This window comes from Meles meles, chromosome X (genome assembly GCF_922984935.1).
Source record: "Meles meles chromosome X, mMelMel3.1 paternal haplotype, whole genome shotgun sequence".
Lineage (NCBI taxonomy): Eukaryota > Metazoa > Chordata > Mammalia > Carnivora > Mustelidae > Meles > Meles meles.
The window spans coordinates 95,383,771-95,404,710 of record NC_060087.1 but is presented as its reverse complement, the minus strand read 5'-3'; the positions used below and the strand labels follow the sequence as shown (position 1 = coordinate 95,404,710).

At 43.2% G+C, this 20,940-nt stretch overlaps 1 protein-coding gene across 1 annotated transcript in view; it reads left to right on the top strand.

Annotated features, from left to right (window-relative positions):
* The window catches only part of TRPC5 (transient receptor potential cation channel subfamily C member 5), a 142,741-nt gene that overhangs the window by 105,671 nt on the left and 16,130 nt on the right, over positions 1 to 20,940 (top strand). The window contains exon 7 of the mRNA XM_045994589.1: positions 4,137 to 4,332. Within this exon, the coding sequence (XP_045850545.1) occupies positions 4,137 to 4,332 (196 nt within the window). The remainder of the gene's footprint in view (positions 1 to 4,136; positions 4,333 to 20,940) is intronic.

Genomic DNA, 20,940 nt, shown 5'->3' with positions numbered 1-20,940 from the left:
GTTGTCTTCAGTCACACAGATGGTAAGTGGCAGAGTCAGGATTTCAATCCAGACATACAAGCTGCAGTCTGTTCTTTTATCCAGGGATGCAGGTGTAAGACTTGTTTTGTGAAGTTACACAGAATTTGTAGAAAATTGAAATAATCACGAATATATACAAAGCCATAGCAGGTCATAGCAGTGACAGAGCAGGTCACTTGGGACCTCCTCGTAGACCAACTCCATTCATTTGTGGCAATTCCTACTTAATCAATAGAGATTTCTCTACCCAGCATTCAGCCCATATTGTCCCATCTTATTGCATGGATACAAACTCAGTCCCCATCCAGTGTTCTTTATGTTTCTGGCCAGGTTTTAAATATTGTTGTTGATTGTCTCCTGCTTTTCTCCCTATTTTAAGTTCATAGCCTTCCTGCTACTCTTATCACAGGAGGGTGCCAATTATTTATACTTTCCTTAATACTTCTCCCATGGGTACTTCTCCCATCATCTTTAACAGATTTATTCAACAAACATGTATTCAGCAACTGCTATGTGCCAGCCAATAAGGATACTAAGAGGGCGTCCTTATCCTCAAGTTCATAGTCTAATGAAGAATATGAGTAAACAATTAGAATAGCTGCCATTTTTTATTAACATGTAATGAATTATTTTTTTCAGCAAAATAGTTGTCATCTTTAAAGCTTATGCCAAACACTGTGCCCAGTGCATCATATATGGTATCTTATGTAATAGGGAAAAGTGGTTAAGCATGCGGGCTCCAGGACCAAAAGAGCCTGGTGCAAATCCTACCTTTGCCACTTCCTACCAGTGTGCCCACTCTTCGCACTAAAGTTTCTCATCTAAAAAAAAACAAAACAAAACAAATAGTAGCTATTTCGTAGGGTTATTCCAAGAATCAAACATTACAAGACAAGCAAAGCACTTAGCATAGTGGCTGACATATAATAAGGGCACAGTAAATGTTAGTAATTAGCATTTATCCTTCTGATAAATTATGGTGTGATGTGCATAAACAATAAATCTTGGAACACTGAGAAAATAAAATTAAATTTTAAAAAACATTTTAGAGATGAGGAAACTTGAAGTTTGAAGGTATTTAAGTTTTCTAATCAAATAGTTGATAAGGGCAAGAGTCTAAAAGTTTGCTCTTAGCCATTCCCCTATACTGTCACTAAACTGTGATATATGCCTTTGTGGAATCAGGCTAAGGTACTGTGGGAGAACAAAAGAGGGACATCTAACCCAGCCTCATAAGGAAGGAGGCAGGGCAGGACAAATAAGAGGTGGGCAAAGAAGGAGACAGGATGAAAGTGGAGGCTAGAAGTTGGGAGCATGGCAGGAGCATTCCATCTAGAGTTAGAAGCTTAGGAAATGCATGATAGAATAGGAAATTGCAAGTCTGGGGAACTGCAGAATGGGCATGTGAAATCCAGGATGACATGACTGCTCGATCCCAGGACCCTGGGGTTATGACCTGAGTTGAAGGCATACACTAAACCACCTGAGCCACCCAGGCACCCCTTACTGAATGTTTTCTATGCTCGAGGTCATTCAACTTCCAGAGACCCTGGTTTTTCAAACTACCTTTCCAATTTGCTGCATTTTCTTTCTGTTTTTCTGAACCACACCCACCCTGGCTTCTGCTCTCCAGCTACCAGCTAGCTGCTTGTGCCATTGCTGGCCTCCCACCTGTCCTGATTTCAGGAGGCCCCTGGCACATCCTGGTTGTGCCATCTTAGTAGAACCAGACTCCTGAGCCCCTTATCTTTCCCATTTTTAATCCTCTGCCTGGTTCCGTAATGCACTGCATTTCCTGGCCCTGACTTTTAGTATCTCCTGGAAATTCGGATCCTGTGCTAAGTCTGACTTGCCATATTCTGGTTCTTGTGCCAACCAGCTCCCTGAACTCCAGTCTCTCATCTTACTTTTGATTCCTCAAATGCTTCACCAGCCAGCACTTATCCTCATCAGATAAAAAGCAAACTTCTTCCTTCTAGGCTAGCAAGGTGATGCTGGAAGAATCATGGAAGTTACCTATGATGATAAAGAGAAGAGCCATGCAACTGGTTGAAAAGGGCCATGTGCATGTTGCCCAGACAGCCCTGAAAGAGACTCCATGAGAGTCAGGCCAGTGCAGACAGAGCACAGCCTTCATCAAAATGACTAACCCCATAGTGCTGCCTACTGGCTGGGCAGTTGTCAATGGGACTGGAGTCTTCTAGACTTTAATCCACTGAGAACAGTAATAGTAATAGCTAATAAGTATTCATTCATTTATTCAACAAGTATGATCCAGTGCTTATCATGCACCAGGTACAGAGTAGCTGTATGTCTCTGCCCTCCTAGAGTTTACATTCTAGTGAGAATGGACAGAAAATAAACACTTAAATGAATAATTACTTCTTATAATTTTAGGGAGTTTTAAATGTTACAAAGAAAGTTAAATGAGATGGGATGCCTGGGTGGCTCAGTGGGTTAAGCATCTATCTGCCTTCAACTCAGGTCATGATCCCAGGGTAGTAGGATTGAGTCCTGTGTCAGTCTCCCTGCTCAGTGGGGAGCCTGCTTCTCCCTCTCCCTCTGCCTCTTCCTCTGCTCCTGCTCTCTCACTCTATCTCTCTCAAATAAATAAAAATCTTTTTTAAAAAGACAAAGAAAAAAACTGGTGGAGCTACTTTTGGTAGCGTGACCAAGGAAAGCTTCTTTGAGGAAATGACATCTGAGCTGAGACTCCAGTTATGTTAGGAAGATGGTCATGCAAAGATATGGGGAAGACCACTTCCAGATAGAGGGAATCATTAAAACATTTCCCACATACCCTCTAAGTGAACCCAAGAACAAATGCCTAAGCCTCTCAAAATATATTGTACCCCCAAAGCAACATATTTGGAGGACACATGGGTGGTTCAGTCAGTTGGGCATCTGACTCTTAATTTCAAATCAAGTCATGATCTCAGGGTCATGAAATTGAGCCCCGCATCAGGCTCCATGCTCAGCAGGGAGTCTGCCTCCCTCCCTCTCTCTCTCTCTCTCTCTCTCTCTCTCCTTCTTCCTCTGCCCCTCCCCCTGCTCATGCTCTCTTTCTCTAAAAAAGTTTATTTAAATGAATAAATTTTTTAAAAAAATTAAAACAACATATTTTGAGCAATAGAAAAAGGGCATCAAATCTTAAAAGTAGCATTTCTTATGTTCTGCCCCTCATCTGTGTGCTTGAGAAATTGTTGATTTCTGCTACCCAGGGTTGGCTGCCTTTTATTGCTACCAGCACAGACTTCTGAATATGAGGCCAAAGAAACCCTAGACACTGAAAACATATCACTGCAAACTTACATATTTGGAGACTAGAAGAGGAAACAATAATTTGTGAAGCCATCTAATAATGCAGTGGTTTGGGGAGGTCAGATGGAATTGGATTTGAATTTTGGCTCAGCACTTATAGCTGAGTGACCTCTGAATCTTTGTTTCCTTAACCACAACAATAAAGTTTTATAAGGATAATAATAATCATGCATAGAAAAGTGCTTAACATGTTTATAGATAGTAAGTTCTCGGTAATTGTTAGTTAACATAGTGTTTAATCTACACAGTGTGTTAGTTCAAGGATCCCTAAGCTCCTCCACTGAGCTTAGCACCCCCCTGGGCACTGTCAGAAGCATGAAAGAAGTATCAGAAATGGTAACTTGTTCACATTCACTTGGCTAGCAAATGACAGAGCTGAGATTGTAACCTAGAACAACCTAACCCAAGCCTCATATTCTTAACTACTCATTTACTGCCATTATGTAATTAGAAAGGTGATAAATCACATGGTCTCAAGATGAAAGAGAAGGCTTGGCAAAGGAAGGAGCCCTGGAAATAACTCTTAGAAAAGCATAGGCTCTGTGTAGACTGAGAAGAGAAAGAAGGTATTCCAAGTGGAAGGGGAGAGCCTAAGAGACAGAAAGGGTAACAAACAAATGAACCCACCTGATTGCATTGTGTGGGGAAAGAGACCAAAATAGTGTGACATCATCAGTCTCCCTGCTGGGACATAAATCTGACAGGCCCCTTATTAAGCAGATTCCTTCACATTTTCTGTCTCTTTTTCTTGCCCTTCCTAGAGATTAACTAACCTGCTCTTTGACCTCTTTCAGGCTCTTTGAAACCCTCCAGTCACTCTTCTGGTCTGTCTTTGGCCTTTTAAATCTCTATGTCACCAATGTAAAAGCCAGACATGAGTTCACAGAGTTTGTGGGAGCTACCATGTTTGGGACATACAACGTCATCTCTCTAGTTGTGCTGCTGAACATGCTGATTGCCATGATGAACAACTCCTACCAGCTTATTGCCGTGAGTACCTTTGCTTTACAAGGGTGATTGCTTCATTGCAGGAGTGGTCACATTGGCCCCAGAGCCCACTGGAAGCTCAAAGAAGCAGTGTGTCTGCATTGAGTATTTTCCATTAACTTTCCCAATTAGAAACAGTTAGAGTGAACTGTTTCTCTCGAGGCAGCTCGGTTTGAAATTTGAGTCCATTGAATCTCAGTCATCTAGAAGAGGATGTTGTACTTAATAGGACTTTCTGGTAGCCTCTTTAAAATATGTTTAAAACTCTGAATCCATTTTTCTTGCCTTAGAAAGGAGAGCTCGGGAGGTAGGGGCACAGTCTGGCCCCACTAATCTCCAGGGTGGGTTGAGCTGATTGGATCTTTTGGCAGAAGTGTCTTCTCTCCCTCTTCACTGCAAACATGTTCCTCACCAAACTGAGCATTCCACTGCCAAAAAAACAAACTTCTCAGACAGAGAGTGACTATTTTTTGATCAAGGATAGATGAGTAATTACAATCCACTATGAGACCCACTTTAGTAGAGTCAACCACTGAATCTTTTTTTGACCATCATGCTACCATTTAGATCAGCAATATTACCCTAAATGAGAAATGATGAAGGTATAGGACAAGGGATCAGCCCAGACCCTGCTCTCATTTTTGATGCCAAAGTAAGTATCAAACTTTAGTGTATTTTCTTATGATTTGCCTATCATATTTAGAAATTGAGTATTCGTAAAGGAGTTCTGGCTATCTGAGATCCTGTTTAGTTGAGAATCAGTGGATATGGATGCTTAGTTCATATTAAGATATTAGATCAACCCCATGGGTCTATCTGTTGCTATAAGTTTTTGCTCTAGCATGGAAGACAGATGAAAAGACCTGACTCCTCTCTTCCTTCATTGATATCATTTCTCAGATTTGGTCTGCCACTAAGGAATCGTCTAGCCTACGAAAAACAGCTTAAATTATTGGTTATATAAATATAAGTATGCACATAAACAAACACACATTTTTACACACATAGGTACAGACACATATTGTCCATATTTCTTACATATTCCTGGTGATAGTGAACATCTGTGATCCATTTTAATTAAGGACAGACCAAAGAGAAATGGGTTTATGTTGTAGCAGGTGGCTTTTCAGTTATTTATTAGGAGAAATTTCCTAATCATAAATAGCAATGACATATAGTCTCCTAGGTGGGTTTGTAGAATATCTCTCACTGGACAGTTTAAAGAAATCAGAACATGAAAGTACCCATTAGGATGGTTTAAATTTTAGGTGCTTAGGTGCTGGTGTATATTGAGAAAAGATATTAGGAGTTAGAAGACCAGGAACTCTAGTCCTAGTCCTGTTATTTATAACTGTGACCTTGAGTAACTTACTTTCCCTTTGTGGGCCTCATTTTCTTCATCCAAAAAGTGAGAGGGTTGAAATGGATTGTCTTTATTGAGATATAATTGACATATGGCATTGGGTAGGTTTAAGGTGTACAATGTGATGATTTGATACATATATATTGTGAAATGTTTATCATAATAACGTTAGGGAACACATCCATCACCTCACATAAATGACCGTTTTTGGTGAAAACATTTAAGATAGCAACTTTCTTAGCAACTTTCAAGTGTACAATACAATATTGTTAACTAGAGTCACCATACAAGACATTAAGTTCCCAGAACCTATTCAGCTTCTAACTGTAAATTCATAGCCTTTGACCAATATTCACCATTTCCTCCAACCCTCAGCCCCTGGCAACCTCCCTTCTATTCTCTCTTTGCATTTGACTTTTTCAGATTCCACATATAAGTGAGATCAGATGATACTGGTTTTATTCTGCTTTACTCTTGGTCTTAGTATAATGCCCTCCAGTTTTCATCCCTCCAGGACTGTCTCCATTCTCATGGTTGAGGAATATTCTGCTGTATATATACACAGCATAATTTCCTTATCCATTTGTCTGTCAAGAGACAATTAGAATGTTTCCATGTCTGGTCTGTTGTGAACAATGCCACAGTGAACATGGGAGTGCAGATATTTCTTCAAGATGATGGTTGCATCTTCTTTGGTTATATACCCAGAAGTGGGACTGCTGGAACATATGGTATTTCTGTTTTTAATTGTTTTGAGGAAACTCCATTCTGTTTTCCACAGGGGCTGCACCAATTTCCATTCCTACCAATAGTGCATCGGGGTTCCCTTTTCTTCACATTTGCACCACACTTGTTATCTCTTATCTTTTTGATAATAGCTCTTCTCTAACAGCCGTGACATGATAGCTCATGGTGGTTTTGACTTACATTTATTTCCCTGATGATTACTGATGCTGAACACCTTTTCATGCACCAGTTGGTCATGTCTGATGCAGTGGTCTTTAATATCCCTGCTGTCTCTGCCATCTTGTGTATCTGCTTGTCTAGATAAACAGGCTAAACTCACAAGGTCCCTTCTAGCTTTGAAATGCTGTTTATCTGCTGCTTTTGAAATGGGATATCACTCCATTTTATACTTCTCTCTCTCAGTAGTTTTAACCCAACCAGACCAAGAACTCTGGAATGATCTATGCTCACTCCAAGTCTGTCTGTATAAAGGGGATAGGCCTAAAATCTCAGGGGGTTATTTTTCCACCCCCCATGCCTAGTATCATGTTACCCTGCCAAAGATGGCAATATTCATGCTGAGGCATTTGTCATTTTCTCCCTGGGTGTCTTGCAGCTGATCACTCCTAATGCAGTGGAAAACAAAAGAGATTTTCTTGTCACCTAATACAGGTCTGTGTTGTCTCCCACTGAGCTCAGTGACATTTTGCTAGGAAGGGTGGAAATAATCAACTCTGGCTCCCTTGTCACCACCTGCTGGTAGCAAGTTGTGTTTTAATGTCACTGACTGTTGTACCTGAGGAAAACACCTTAGCCTGAAGAGAGCTTGGGGGCGGAGGGGTGAGGGTTTGCTGGAAGATGGCTTGAATAGGGTCTATACTGTCTCATACCTATGGACTCATGGCCAAGCCTTCTGAATACTACCTCCTACTTTGGGATCTTCTGGTAATGTGTCTTTATCATTTGGAACTGGATCCAGGGGGGGTCCTGATATTGAGCAACCTGATTACAAAAACATCTGGATCTGTCTGAGCAGTAAAGACAAGCAAGCAGGCTTGATTCCACTTGCAACATCTCCACTTCTGTAGTCAACATAGTGTGTAGAAGGGCCCTGATATGGAGGAAATGTCAAAGGAAGGAAAGCCACTGAAGATAAGTCTCTCCTACTTCAAAAGAGATCAACAAACTGACTCGGTCTAAGTGGAGACTCAGTTGTTGACTTGCTTTTACTGGGAATATGTTTTGTGTACATCATAAGAGGGGGCTCAGGAGCACCATTTAATAGCAATCCCTTAGAAGGTCAATCTCCTTTTCAATGTTCTATGCAGGATACAGAGCTGCTGGTGGAGTAGAGATATGGCTCTTAAGAAATTCATATATCTAAGCCAGAGGAGGCTCCAAAGCAGTCATAGGTAGTCAGCTTCAAGATACAGGGAAGCAAGGATCACTCCAGGCCTGTGCTCTGTGGTCCCAGCCACCATCATCAGGCAAAAAGCAGGCCACATTTTATATTATTGTTTGTGATTAGCATTGATTTCCTTTTCTCCCTTTAGGCTTTTCTCTTCCTTAAGCTGCTTATTTCTCTCTGTAACACTTCTCTAAATGCAACCACCTTGTCCCTGCTGTTCCTCATGTGTATGTGCCCAGTTCCATCAAGTGAAGCTGCCCTTGAGATAATTTTCATCAAATTCACCCTTAGGAAAACACAAGGTCAGAGGGACAGACCAGCCCCACAACATTCATTTACTTTAGGCCCTATTCCTACCTCCACCTCACCTATAAGGGGAATCTCTTTTGCCTGAGGCTTGTCCTCACAAAACATGAGGCTTATAATGATCTGTGTGATATAGCCTCATATGGCAAGTTACTAAGAACCCTCAGTTTCTCTGGCTACTGTTCACTCTAAAGCTTAGATTAAGTAAATAGCAATTGCCTCACTCAGCCACATCTGCTCTGAGGCTTGGGGAGAGCCCAAATACATAGAATTGATTATCTCCCCCAGGGTGGCAGCATTTGGAGTCTCAGATAATGGATGAAGTCTCCAACAGCAAAAGACAGCTATGCCCATGAAGACATTCATCAAAACAATCCCAGCATGGCAAAGACAATAAACAAGGTTGGAAAGGGCCATCACACACCCGGGAGTGCCAAGGGGAGCAGTTGGTCTTCCAGCCCACCTCCAGTCTCCCGGGACCAACCTCAGACTTTCAGAGCACAGAAAAGAGGAAAACTCGTACACTACACGGTGATTTGTAACCCTCTGAGCAGGCAGATAACCAACTACTAATCACTGATAGGGCAACCAGTTGGGAAGACATTGAAATAGTTTCATGTCTGTTAGTAAATAGCTGCCACTCCAGCTGTTCCCTCTGGGATGTCCCTCTGGGATACCTCACAATCCAGCAGGTGAAAGGTGATGCCTGGAACAGCAGGTATTTTGCACACTTCTGTTCCAGTGCTATCGCTGGCATACATTCTGATTGGTCAGTTTCTTTCTTTCTTTTTTTTTTTTTGTCGTTTTACTTATTGATTTGAGAAAGAGAGAGAGAGCACAAGCACAGCAGTGGGGAGAGGGAGAAGCAGGCTCCCTGAGGAGCAGGGAGCTGTACATGGGGCTCGATGCCAGTACTCTGGGATCATGACCTGAGCTGAAGGCAGCCGCTTAACTGACTGAGCCACCCAGGAGCCCCTGACTGGTCGGTTTCTTAAACAGTCTGAATCTCACTGTAGTAGGCAGAATCCTAAAATGTTCCCCTACGATTTCCTGTCCTAATCACCAGAGGACAGTGAATATGATGAGATGGCACATTTGTAATTATGTTGCATACCTGGCAAAAGAGATTTTACAGATGTAATTAAGGTTACTAATCTGGGAGATTATGTAGATGGGCCTAATCTAATCATATAAGTCCTTTAATAGCAGAGTTTTCTCCAGGTGGTAACAATAGAAGATGTCAGAGATTCGAAGTGTGAGGAGGGTTTCCTGTGCTTGCTGGCTTGATGATGGAGGGAAACATGGGAAGAAATGAAGGTGGCCTCTAGGAAATGAGAGCAGCCCCCAGCTGACATCCTGCAACAAAGTGGTGACCTCAGTCCTACAACCATGAGGAAGTGAGTTCTGCCAACCACCTAAATGAACTTGGAAGCAGATTCTTCTCCAGAGCCTCGAGATAAGAGCTCACCCATGCTGACTCTCTGATTTCAGCTTTGGGAAGGCCAGTGTGACTGGAGTGGAGTACACAGGTCAGAGAGAAGTAGGAGATGATTTCAGAGAGGTGATAAGGGTCAACAACAGGCTGAGTCGGGTCTGGGAGACCTTTGTAAAGACTTTGGCTTCTACCCTGAGTGAAATAGGGAGCCATGCAAGGGTTTTGAGCAGAGGAAGTATATGATCTGACTTACACTTGAATAAGAATATGCTGACTGAGGGGCACCTGGGTGGCTAGTCAGACTAGCATCTGCCTTTGGCTCAGGTCATGATCTGGGTCATGATCTGGTCATGATCAGGTCATGATCAGGTCATGATCTGGGATAAAGCCCTGTGTTGGGCTCCCTGCTCAGCAGGGAGCCTGCTTCTCCCTCTGCCTGCCACTTCCCTGCTTGTGCGCGCGCTCTCTCTCTCTCTCTCTCTCTCTCTCTCTCTTTCTCTCTCTTTCAAATAAATAAGTAAAATATTTTTTAAAGGATATGCTGATTGAGAAAAGACAGAAATGGTGCAGCAACCAAGACAGAGATACCGATTATGAGATCACTGCATTAGCCAAAATAAGAGCTGATGGTGGGAAGTCACCAGATTCTAGGTATATTTCAAAGCTACATCGAATTCTGATGGATCAGATGTGGGGTATGAGCAAAAGAGAGGAGTCCAGGATGATATAAAGACTTCGAGCTTGAGTAACTAGAAGGGTAGGGTATTCCCTTACTGCAATGGGGAAGAGTAGTAAAGGAGAAGGCTTAAGCCTGGGACAGAGATCCAGAGTTAGGTTTTAGACATGTGGAGCTGGAAATGCCTGTTAGACATCTGAGTGGAGATGTCAGGTAGGCAGTGGTCTACATGTGTAGAAGAGCGTTCCAGACTGGAAAGAAGAGATTTGAGAGTCACTATGTGAGAGTCACATTGAAAGCCATGGGACTCAGAACAATCACTAAGGGAATGAGTGTGGATACAAAAGAGAAGAGATCCAAACATGAGGAATTCGAGTGTGTAGAAGTTGAAAAGACAGGATAGGTCACCCAAGGTGATTGAGAAAGAACCACCAGAGAGATAGGAGAAAATAAAGATAGTATACTATATTATAATACTCTATTATCCCCAGGATATGAATAACATATGCTAAAGAGTGGTAGAACCTGGATTTGAATTGAGGTAGTCTGACCCCAACACTCATGCATGGAAGGAACTGCTACCCCAATCACATAGACCTTGAGGCCAGGAAGCACCTGAACTTCACTTTCACTGCCAAGTCCCCAGCACACTTTCTCATCTTCCCTAGCTACATGGCAACCCTGAACCACCAATCTACTTGTCCTACCAGTTCCGGTGACTAAAGATTTCATGAGCATCAAAAAAATGGACACTTCATCTAACATACCTGTATCCCTCATCTTGCTCTCAAGAACTGCTTAAGAAAACAGAACAAAACATAACCCTGCCAGCTTTCAGTCTCACAAAACAATCCAAACTATGGAAGCTATAAGTCTAAGGGATACTAGAGCCTCTTTCCAGGTGAAGGAGCTGCTTGATTCAATCCGCAGAAAGTTTATGACATTGGAGCAGAGCCATTTCACATTTTAATAACTGTCTCTTTCCTTTGGGATACCCTCATTGATTTTTCTCATTGTAGCTTGTGCTTTTCCCTATTGCCAAATGATTCTCTGGAACCAGATCTGGGATTGCTAACTTTCACTAGCAAGAACGCAGATTCAGAACCACCGAGGATGTTTTAATAGTGCCCCCACTTTGGGTGATATGGAAGCTATGAAGACCTGCTAATAATCCCAGATCGGTGAACAACTTTCATTTCTTGGTAGGTTCTGAAAAATACACAAGGACTTGGTGCTCTAAGTGATATAAAGGTAGACACAGTTGATGCGTTTGGGGAGCTTAAAGTCTAGTTCAGAGAGAGAGGTCTGACATGGGTAAAATAATAATAGTAGTATTATCATGATTATATAGTAACAGTGATTACAGAGAAAATGGGCATAGGAGAAGTCAGACTGCCTGGATTTGAAACCTGGACTATAATGTGGTTTGAAGCAACTTGACCTCTTTCAGCCTCATATGACTTCTCTGTAAAAGGATGATAATTAAGGTTTTTTCTCTCCTTCTGACTCTCAGACCCATTCTGTTCATTTCCTTCTCTGCTTTGTATCAGCCTGCCCTTTGGCTTCTGGGTAGGTTTAACCAACCCAAAGGTAAAAGAAAAAAAAAGGGGGGGGGGGAAACTTGGATATTTCTTCTGCATCCCAAACCCCACTTTTTGTGGTACAACCACCAGCAGCTGTATTTCCCATGGGGCTCACATCCAACTACCACCAAGTATCCCCTTTCTCCTTGGCCCCAGCTTTTGCAAGACATCCCCATCTTCCCTCTTGCTCCCACCAGATACCCCATCTCTGGGCTCTGGTAATACCACTTACCACCTCTTCCAGTTGTCCTTCCAACTCTAGGGATAAGACGGGATTCCTATTGCTGCTGAGTTGGTAACTCTCTGAGCTGTCTCACTGTCCTGTTTGGCTTCTTATTTCTTCCATCATCGATATACTAATCCCTGTTTTAAATTTTCTACTTGAAAGACCTAGAGTGATTTCCATTTGTCTGGCTATAACCCAACCTATCCGTACCTCTCTGATCAGGTTATTGTGGGGTTGGTTTATGAAAGACAGATGGAGCTGAGACTTGAAGGTCAAATTTGGAAAGACAGAAAAAGGCAGATAACTTTCAGATCTCATTTCTAGCAGGGAAATAGTTTGCACATCAGCAAGGATCGGCCTGGTGTTGATTGAAGGCAACAAGGGTATAGGAGATGGTTTCTTTCTTTTCTGCCTCCTCTTCTTTGATTTCCCATGAAAATATCTTCAAATGGGGGGCACCTGGGTGGCTCAGTTGGTTAAGCGTCTGCCTTCAGCTGAGGTCATGATTCCAGGGTCCTGGGATCAAGCCCCAGGTCAGGCTCTCTGTTCAGTGGGGAGCCTGCTTCTCCCTCCCCCTCTGCATGCTGCTCACCCCACTTGTGTGTTCTCTCTCTCTCTCTCTTTCTCAAATAAACAAAATCTTTTTTAAAAGTAAACGAAAATATCTTCAAATGGGAATAATGTCCTTCCTGTGCAAATAGGGACTATGCCCCAGCAATGAGGAAAAGCATGTAGGGGAAATCATACCTCTAGGAGCTGGATGAACAAGTTCAGAGCCTGCCTTTAGGAAAATAATTTTAAAAGATGAGGTCTGCTCTTATGGCTTCTCACATCCCCACTCTGAGTCTTTATACTGCCATCCAACCTGACTCAGCATAGCACCCCAGGCTAATTACCTTGCCTTACGTGGACCTTACCTCGGACAAGCCCTTTGACTCCACCTCTACGCCTGAGCTGAGCTCTTTCTCAGTGCCATAAGGCTTGGAGAAGTCAGTAATAAGCATGCAGTGAATATCTAGGATACCAACAGACTTTATTAATCTGATAGGCATTCAGCTGTTTCTAATCTATTATCATTATAACTACCATCAATAATAACTACCATTTGTGGAGCACTTATTATATGCCAGATACAATATAAAGCACGTTTCATACATATTTTCTCATTAAATTTTTACAACAACCTTGTGAGGCAAGTACTATTATTAACTCAATTTTATAGGTGAGGAAACTGAGGCACAGAGCGCAAAGTGACACCCAAGGGCACACTCTTAATAATGGCACTGGCAGGTGTCTCTAATCCAAAGTTATCACAATACCATACCCACCCCTTTCCCTGCCTGCATTCCAACCCCCCCAGACCTGGATGCACACTCCTCACCCCCAACCTTGGACTCCCTCAGCTTTATCCTTCTACTTGATTCACTGATTCAGAAGGCTGACTTCTAACCAGAGGGCTAGCCTCTAAGGAGTCTTTCCCTTGGTTCTAGAGACTCGGGGCCTTCCATTTCCCTGAGCTGAGATTCCCTGCCCTTCTCCCCCGCAAAACACACACGCACGCGCGCGCGCGCATGCTGTCTCTCTTTCTCCTTCAGTGTGCCTGTGTGCACTTCAAACTTCCAGTTTCTTCCTAGCTCTGCCCTGAATACCACCTGCCTCCTCAGCGAACAATCACACAACCCATGTGAGATAATCACACCCACAAAGGGTAAAAAGTTCAGCGCTCTCAAGCTCATTTGCATGACAAGAATTCTTCCTTCAGCTTACACAAACTGCCTTGGCACCTCTCACGCAGTCCTTCTCCTTCCCAAAAGCATCTCTTCAAAGTCTGTCCTCACAAGCGAGCGGGCTTCAGGAAGTCTCAAGAAGAGGAGCATTCTCTCTGCTGATGCTGCAGGGGGCACCAAAGGCCAACTTTTCTGATCTCTGCATCTTGCCTGGGCCTGGCCTTCCCCCTGCTGGTTTAACACAGAGACGGATTCCTCTGTCGCTCCGCCTCAAGGCACACTCCTAGTTTTGTCAGCCAGCTGTCTGAGAGCCCGCATCTGCTGATGACGAGAGCTCTCCCCTTCAAAATGCTGAAGGTCTACTTCCAACAGCAGCAGCAGCCTTTGATGCCTGCTGCTACCTAGTAGAGGAGATGGGGCAAAAGGGAAGAAGGTAATGAAGGGAAGTGGCTGTCCTTCCTCGTGCTAAAAGGCAACCAGACAGGGCAGATGGCCACACTGCTCCTCTGCATCCCAGATTCTCCTGTCCTGGATGTTCAGCAAGAACATCAGTAGTTGTTGTGGTGACTCTTACCTTGGTGACTCAAACCAAACAAGACCAACTATGCAAGTGACAGGAAGGGCTCCATGCCCCAAGAATTCCTCTGTCCATCTGTGGGCTGATGTCCTTGACTCCTTCACCCATTCATTTAACAAAAAAATCTCTCCTGGATGGATAAATGAATACATTTCACAAATATTTTTTGAGAGACTACACCGTACTTGTTACTGGGGGCACATTAGGTGACAGGTGAATAGGACAGACCCCTCTTCTCATGGGGTCTACAGTCATGGAACCACAGTTTCAGATTTCTCTTTGCAATTTCATTTCTTCCTTGAAGACTGCCTTTAACCTTTTTAGGGTCATGGATTGCTTTGATCATCCGTTGAACATGGACAAGAAAAGAACAAAGGTGATCAAATTTAGCATAAAATCTCAGAGGATTTACAAACCTCCTCTCGCTGTCATCCAGAAATCCCTCACCTAAAGACCTGTCCCCAGTTAGCATGCAAATATGTGTTTAGCTGTTAGGAGGTCACTTGTGACTCAGTGTAAATGAATCTGATCCCTTACGGAGATCAGATTTGCACAGGGCCCAAGCGAGTGAGACAGACCATGAGGGAATAGTGCCCAAAGACTGGGGAAGGGACACCAATAAGGAAAAGAGATTAGAGGCACTGAAGGAAAATGTCATCATCATCACAGCTTTGCAAAGGATCAGGTCTGTGCAACAGTCCCTAAGCCAAAGGTGTCTTCAGTCACTCTAAAATAACAACTATCAGCAGATGATCTATGTCCATAAAAATGACCATGTTTGTATTTCCAGCGATTTCAGTGCTTAGCCTTGGAAAGAACTGTGCCTTGTAGAAGACCTCACCTCCCTATGGACTGGTCAAAAGCCCATGGCCCAAAGGGCATTGTTGGGAAATAGGGTTCTTCTTGGATTCTGCTTGTTCCCATTACCATTGTTTTGGGCACCAAGAGTCAGTTGACTGGAAATCTAAGTGGTACAAATAATCTGTGATTTCTGAGCAACTGATGTTTAGAAACCAAACATGAGCTCGGAGTGATCACTATTAAGAAGGCCTTGCTCTTCCGTGGTCATCAGCGCCCTGTGTTGTAGCCCAAATCCATGTAAGAGACAGCACAGGCCAGGACATACCCTTTAGCTACAACGCAGAAGTCACAATACCCAGAGGGAGCAACAACCCAAGGTAACGACCGGCTGCATTACTCTTTCTTTCACTTGAGGTCTGACAGTGAAGTTATATTACATCAGCTGTCAAAGTAAATTTGGTTTTGTTTGAAAGAGAAAAACAGAGGAGTTCTGGGAGTAAAACTGAAGAGAAAGGGTCATTGTATTTCTTTCTTATCCTTCTTTCTTCTGTCACAGGATTCTGCTTTTTCCTGTTTTCTTTCCCAGTTTCCCCTGGGGATTTGACCTTATATAGAAGTACCGGGGCCTATAAAATTGTGAGTTCATCACAAAAGCTTTATGACAAATATATTTATCTCTTAACTGCTCTTAATAAATGTGGCATTTCTGGAAGCTCCCATAGTTAAAGAAAAGAAAGTATTCTGGATCCCCTAATTCATTAGAAAATCAACATTATTAAAGAAGGTTTGAACTATCAGAATTAGAATCCTCTCAACTAACTCCACCAAAATTCCCATTGGCCTTGCCCTAAAGATTTCTGGAGGTACAAAGAAGTTTCTAGCACCCAATAAATCTTCTGGGAGATTTTGCTACAGGGTTTTTCTCTTAATATTTCATTTCATACAGGAAATCTAACTAATGCAAGATACTTGACGCTGGAGTTCCTCCCTCCTTAGCCAGGATACGGGTGTCTGACACATAGTAGGCTCTCAATATCTATTGAACAAATGAGCAAATTCATGAATTCCTAATGCATGTGACAAAGTATTTTAATGTGTGGAGACAGAGCAACTGACAAAGCTGACTAAAGCTAAGCTCCTTGTCCTTGAGTTCAGGGGTTGGCCAAATTTTTTCTAAAAAAGGACAAACAGTGCATATTTTAGGCTTTGGGGACTTTAAGATCTCTGTTACCACTATCCAATTCTGCTATTATAACACAAAAGAAGCATAAGAAATACAAAAACAAATGGGCATGACTGTGTGCCAATAAAACTTTATTTATGGGCGAAGAAATTTGAAATTCATAAAATTTTTGTGTAAAAAAATTACTCTTCTTTTGATCTCTTTTCAGTCTCTTATCTCTTAGAAATGTAACAACCCCTCTTATTTCTCAGGCTGTTCTAAACCAAGTGGCAGGCCAGATTAGGCCTGCAGGCCATCGTTTGTTTGCTTACTGCTATTCTAGTTGTTTCCATATGTATCACTCTTCTACCTATGTAAACTGAGGCTCTATGAAGACAGGGGCTCTGCTTTAGGTTTTCTTTATATTCCCATGCTGCTTAGTAACATGGGACCCATCCCAACACGTACTTTTTCAGTGATTGATAGGGAGAAGCTTGAGGACATTCCTGATCTATAGTTTGTCAACCATGTTAAAAAATGCATAATGCGGATTTATATCCATTGCAAGGGTTTGGTGTTTGGAGATGAATACATTTCTATGGCAATGGGTGGAAGCATTAACTGACTGAAAAGAAATCTGCCTACATGATGGATTTCATAATTAGAGTAACATAGTGCTTTATACTTCCCAAAGCATATTTGTATATATTGTCTTATTTGATCCTCATGAGCACTTTTGAGCGTAGGCAATATTATCTGCATGTTATGGATGAGGAAATAGGCTTCCGAAGGTTGAGACTTGACTGGGGCTACATGGCAAGCCCTTTCTTTCTTCCTTCTTTCCTTCCTTCCTTCCTTTCTCTCTTTCCTTCTACAAGGACTTGAGAGGCTGCCGTCTGCAAGCAATTAGGTTAAGGTGAACGCAGGGCCCATGACTCCTCAGGTGATGTTAAGAAGCAATGCAGAAAATAGAAGTGTGCCCTGGCACCTCGGTGGCTAAGTGGATTAAGCATCTGCCTTAGGCATAGGTCATGATCCTGGCGTCCTGAGATTGAGCCCCATGTCCAGCTTCCTGCTCAGTGGGGTTGGGGGGAGGCTACTTCTCCCTCTGCTCCTCCCCAACCCACTCATACTCTCTCACTCAAATGAATAAATAACATCCTCAAAAAAAAAAAAAAAAAAGGAGGGTGGTCTAGAGAGTCCTGTAAGTCCTGTAAAGGAGTGGTAATGTCCTGATAAGTGAGGCAGATGGAGACAGACAAGTAGATTTCCCACGCCCACATGATCAGGCACACCTCTCTCTTCTGCCCAGGCTTAGAAATGGAAGGCCTGACTGAATTAGTCCTGGTTATTTCTGAAAATTGCAGGGTGAGCTCAGCCAACCGCCGTTCTTGCCACCATCTGATTGCTTCTGTCCTCTGAAAGGAAAAGGTGCCCGTATTCACCAAATGAAAGATATAAGCAGGCAGAACAACCTGTGTCTCCTTTCAGTTTACATTTCTGGGGACCCCCAGAAAAGGTGACAGTTCAGTGAGCTTCTGGACCATCACGTCTGCTGTGAACGGTGCTTCCAAAGTTGTGCAGTGTACAACCTACATGGCTGAATGCAAGAGCTCTGCAAAGGGCTCTTCAGAAGCAGAAAAAGCTGAAGGAAACAAGTGGAAAAGAAACCTGGGTTGACAGAGGCCTGGCCAGGAATGTGGTGGGGTCTGTTTTCAAAATCTCTGAGCCTGATCAGCAGGCTCTATCTCTGCACTTTTTGCAGATACCTTTCTGACACACAGGAATAAACTTGCTGCTTATTGCAAAATCTCACTTGGTGCACTTCCCAAAGAGATGGTACACGTTAGCATCTTAGTGGTTAAGAGCTTGGGTGCTAGGGGTATCTGGGTGGCTCAGTCAGTTAAGCTTCTGCTTTCAGCTCAGGTCATGATCTTGGGGTCCTGGGATTAAGCCCCACATCGCTGGGCTCCTTCCTCAGTGGGGTGTCTGTTTCTCCCTCTCCCTCTGCTACCCCACCCCCCGCCACCCACTTGTGTGTGCACATGCACTCTCTCTCTGTCTCTCAAATAAATAAATAAAATCTTTTAAAAAAAAGAGCTGGGTCCTAGCATCAACCCAACCCAGATTGGAATTATGGTCCACCAGTTTCTAGTGGTATGTCCTTAGACATGTTTCTTGACGTTGGTGAGGTTTATTTATAAGGAAATAGTAATAAAACCTACCTCATACCAATAAGATGATATGCTTGAAAACCTTACTGATATTGCCTTCACTGACATATCAGCCTTTGATTTCTAGCAAATTCCTTCTACAAAAAGCTCTCATAAGGGTGCCTGAGTGGCTTAGTCAGTTAAGCATTCAACTGTTGGTTTGGGCTCAAGTCACAATCTCATGGTTGTGAGATTGAGTCCCCACATTGGGCTCCATGCTTGATGTGGAGTCTGCTTAATATTCTGTCTTTCTCCCTCTCCCTCTGCCCCCTTCCAGCTGCTTATAGGCTCTCTCTCTCTCTCTCTCTCTCTCTCTCTCAAAACAACAACAGCAACAATCTGTTGTAACCCACTCTGTGCCAGGCTCTAGGGCTGCGATAGTGAATAATACACAAGTCTCTAACCTCAGTGAACTTTTCTTCTAATGGAGAGCCTAATAATAATTAAATGGGGACAAGTCTGTTAAAGTGAGTTGTGATTGTTGGTGTGAGAGAGCAGAGCAAGGTGCTGTGAAGAGAAGCCCAATCTAAATTGCTTGTTCAGGGCAAGTCTCCTTGAGGAAGTGATATTTAAGCTGAGAACTGACAGATAAAAATAAGTCAACCCTATTTTCCTGACTAGGAAAAAATACAATTAAAACATAAACAGAAAAAAAATTTTCCCCAAATCCCTCCTCCTTTACCCTGGTCGTTATATCTTCAGTCATTCTGTGGAGACCCCTGGAGAAGTAAAGCCTTGAGTTGCCAATTTAATTGGGGATGTGAGAGAGGATCTAAGGAGCCCACTGGGTATTGGTAACCCCACACTCAAGGCTCAGAAGGGCTAGCAGGAGGGGCACCTGGGTGGCTCAGTCAGTTAAGCACCTGCCTTCAGCTCAGGTCATGATTCCAAGGTCCTTGGCTCAAAACCTACATCGGGCTCACTGTTCAGTAGGGAGTCTACTTCTCCCTCTGCCCCTCCCCACCCCCACTCATGCTTGTATGCAGACTCTCTCTCAAAAAAAAATTTTTTTAATCTTAAAAAAGGTGGGGGGGGGGCGCTTAGCAGGAGAGTGAGGAGCAGGGAATGAGGACACAAGAAAGTCACGCTACCAGGAGCTTCTGATGCGGATTGGGTGTGGCCAGATGTTAGGGATGTTTCTAGACATTATGCAACTGAATCCTTTTTGAGCACTATCCCCATAGATAGTATGTGAACCAAGTAAGTGGCCGATCTGAGTGGAAGCACAGGGTCAGAAGACTCAGATTCTAGATGTGCTTTACCACTAACTAGACATGTGACCCCCAAAGAAGTGATTTCTTCTTCCAGACCTCATTCGCCACACACAGAGTAACAACCAGTGTACCACCAACTGCACGGAGTGGGTCTGAGAATCAAACGAGAAAATATGAAAAGTGCTTAGAAAAGCATAAAGCTCTAGACAGGTGGGAAGTTCTGGTGGTCTGATGTCCCTTTCCCAGGGGCAAGCTAAAACACTTAGCATTTTATTTTCTGGCCTGTTGTGTTTGAAACTGGCCAGAAATCACTTACATAGAGAAGACAGTGGTTCCAGGAAGCACTAACAGAGTCCCCATGCCAGGACAGCCAGCACCCTTTGTCAAGATGGAGGGTGGGACAATTCTTCCAGCAATGGAGCTTAGTAGGATCTGAGAGTCCAATTAGAGCTGATTTTCTTTGAGGACCACTGGAGATATCACAAGAATAGTTGGGTTTGTTGTTGTTGTTGTTGTTGTTGTTGTTTTGCAGTGATAAACTAGAGGCCTAGAGAAAGAAACATGGTTTGTTTCCATATGAGCTACATATTTTATATTACCCAAAGGCTTGTACAGTGCTATTCCTCAACCAAAACTTACCTACGCTGGGGTGTCTGAGTGGCTCAGTGGGTTAAGCATCTTGATCTCAGTCCAGGTCTTGATCTCAGGGTGGTGAGTTTGGTTGAGTGTGGAGCCTACCAAAAACAAACAAACAAACAAAACAAAACAAAACCAGCAACAAAACAACAACAACAACAAACTTATCTATGCTTTGTGTTACGCTACTATGGCCCCACCTTCCTCACATAACAACAGATAGTGGTCAGTGGTGTCCACTAGGAAAGAACCACATCCTTAATTTCCAGCATCCAGTTACCCTGAGCCACCCTCTTGTTTCTTCCCTCCCCCACACCACCATTTCGCACACCCCCCTCACACCCTGGGGTAGGATAGGGAGGACAAGAAGAGAGAGATAATTGAAACTGGCAAGATGACAGCAGAGGAGGTAGTAAGGGATTGCTATCCCACCGGTTGATTTCACAAGAATGTAGGAACTTACAACTGCCCAAATGTCATTCTGAATCTCTGGAGGTAGATGATTTCTTTGAAGGCAGCAGAGTGGGTCAGAGGTGGATCACAGAGGAGGGATTTCCA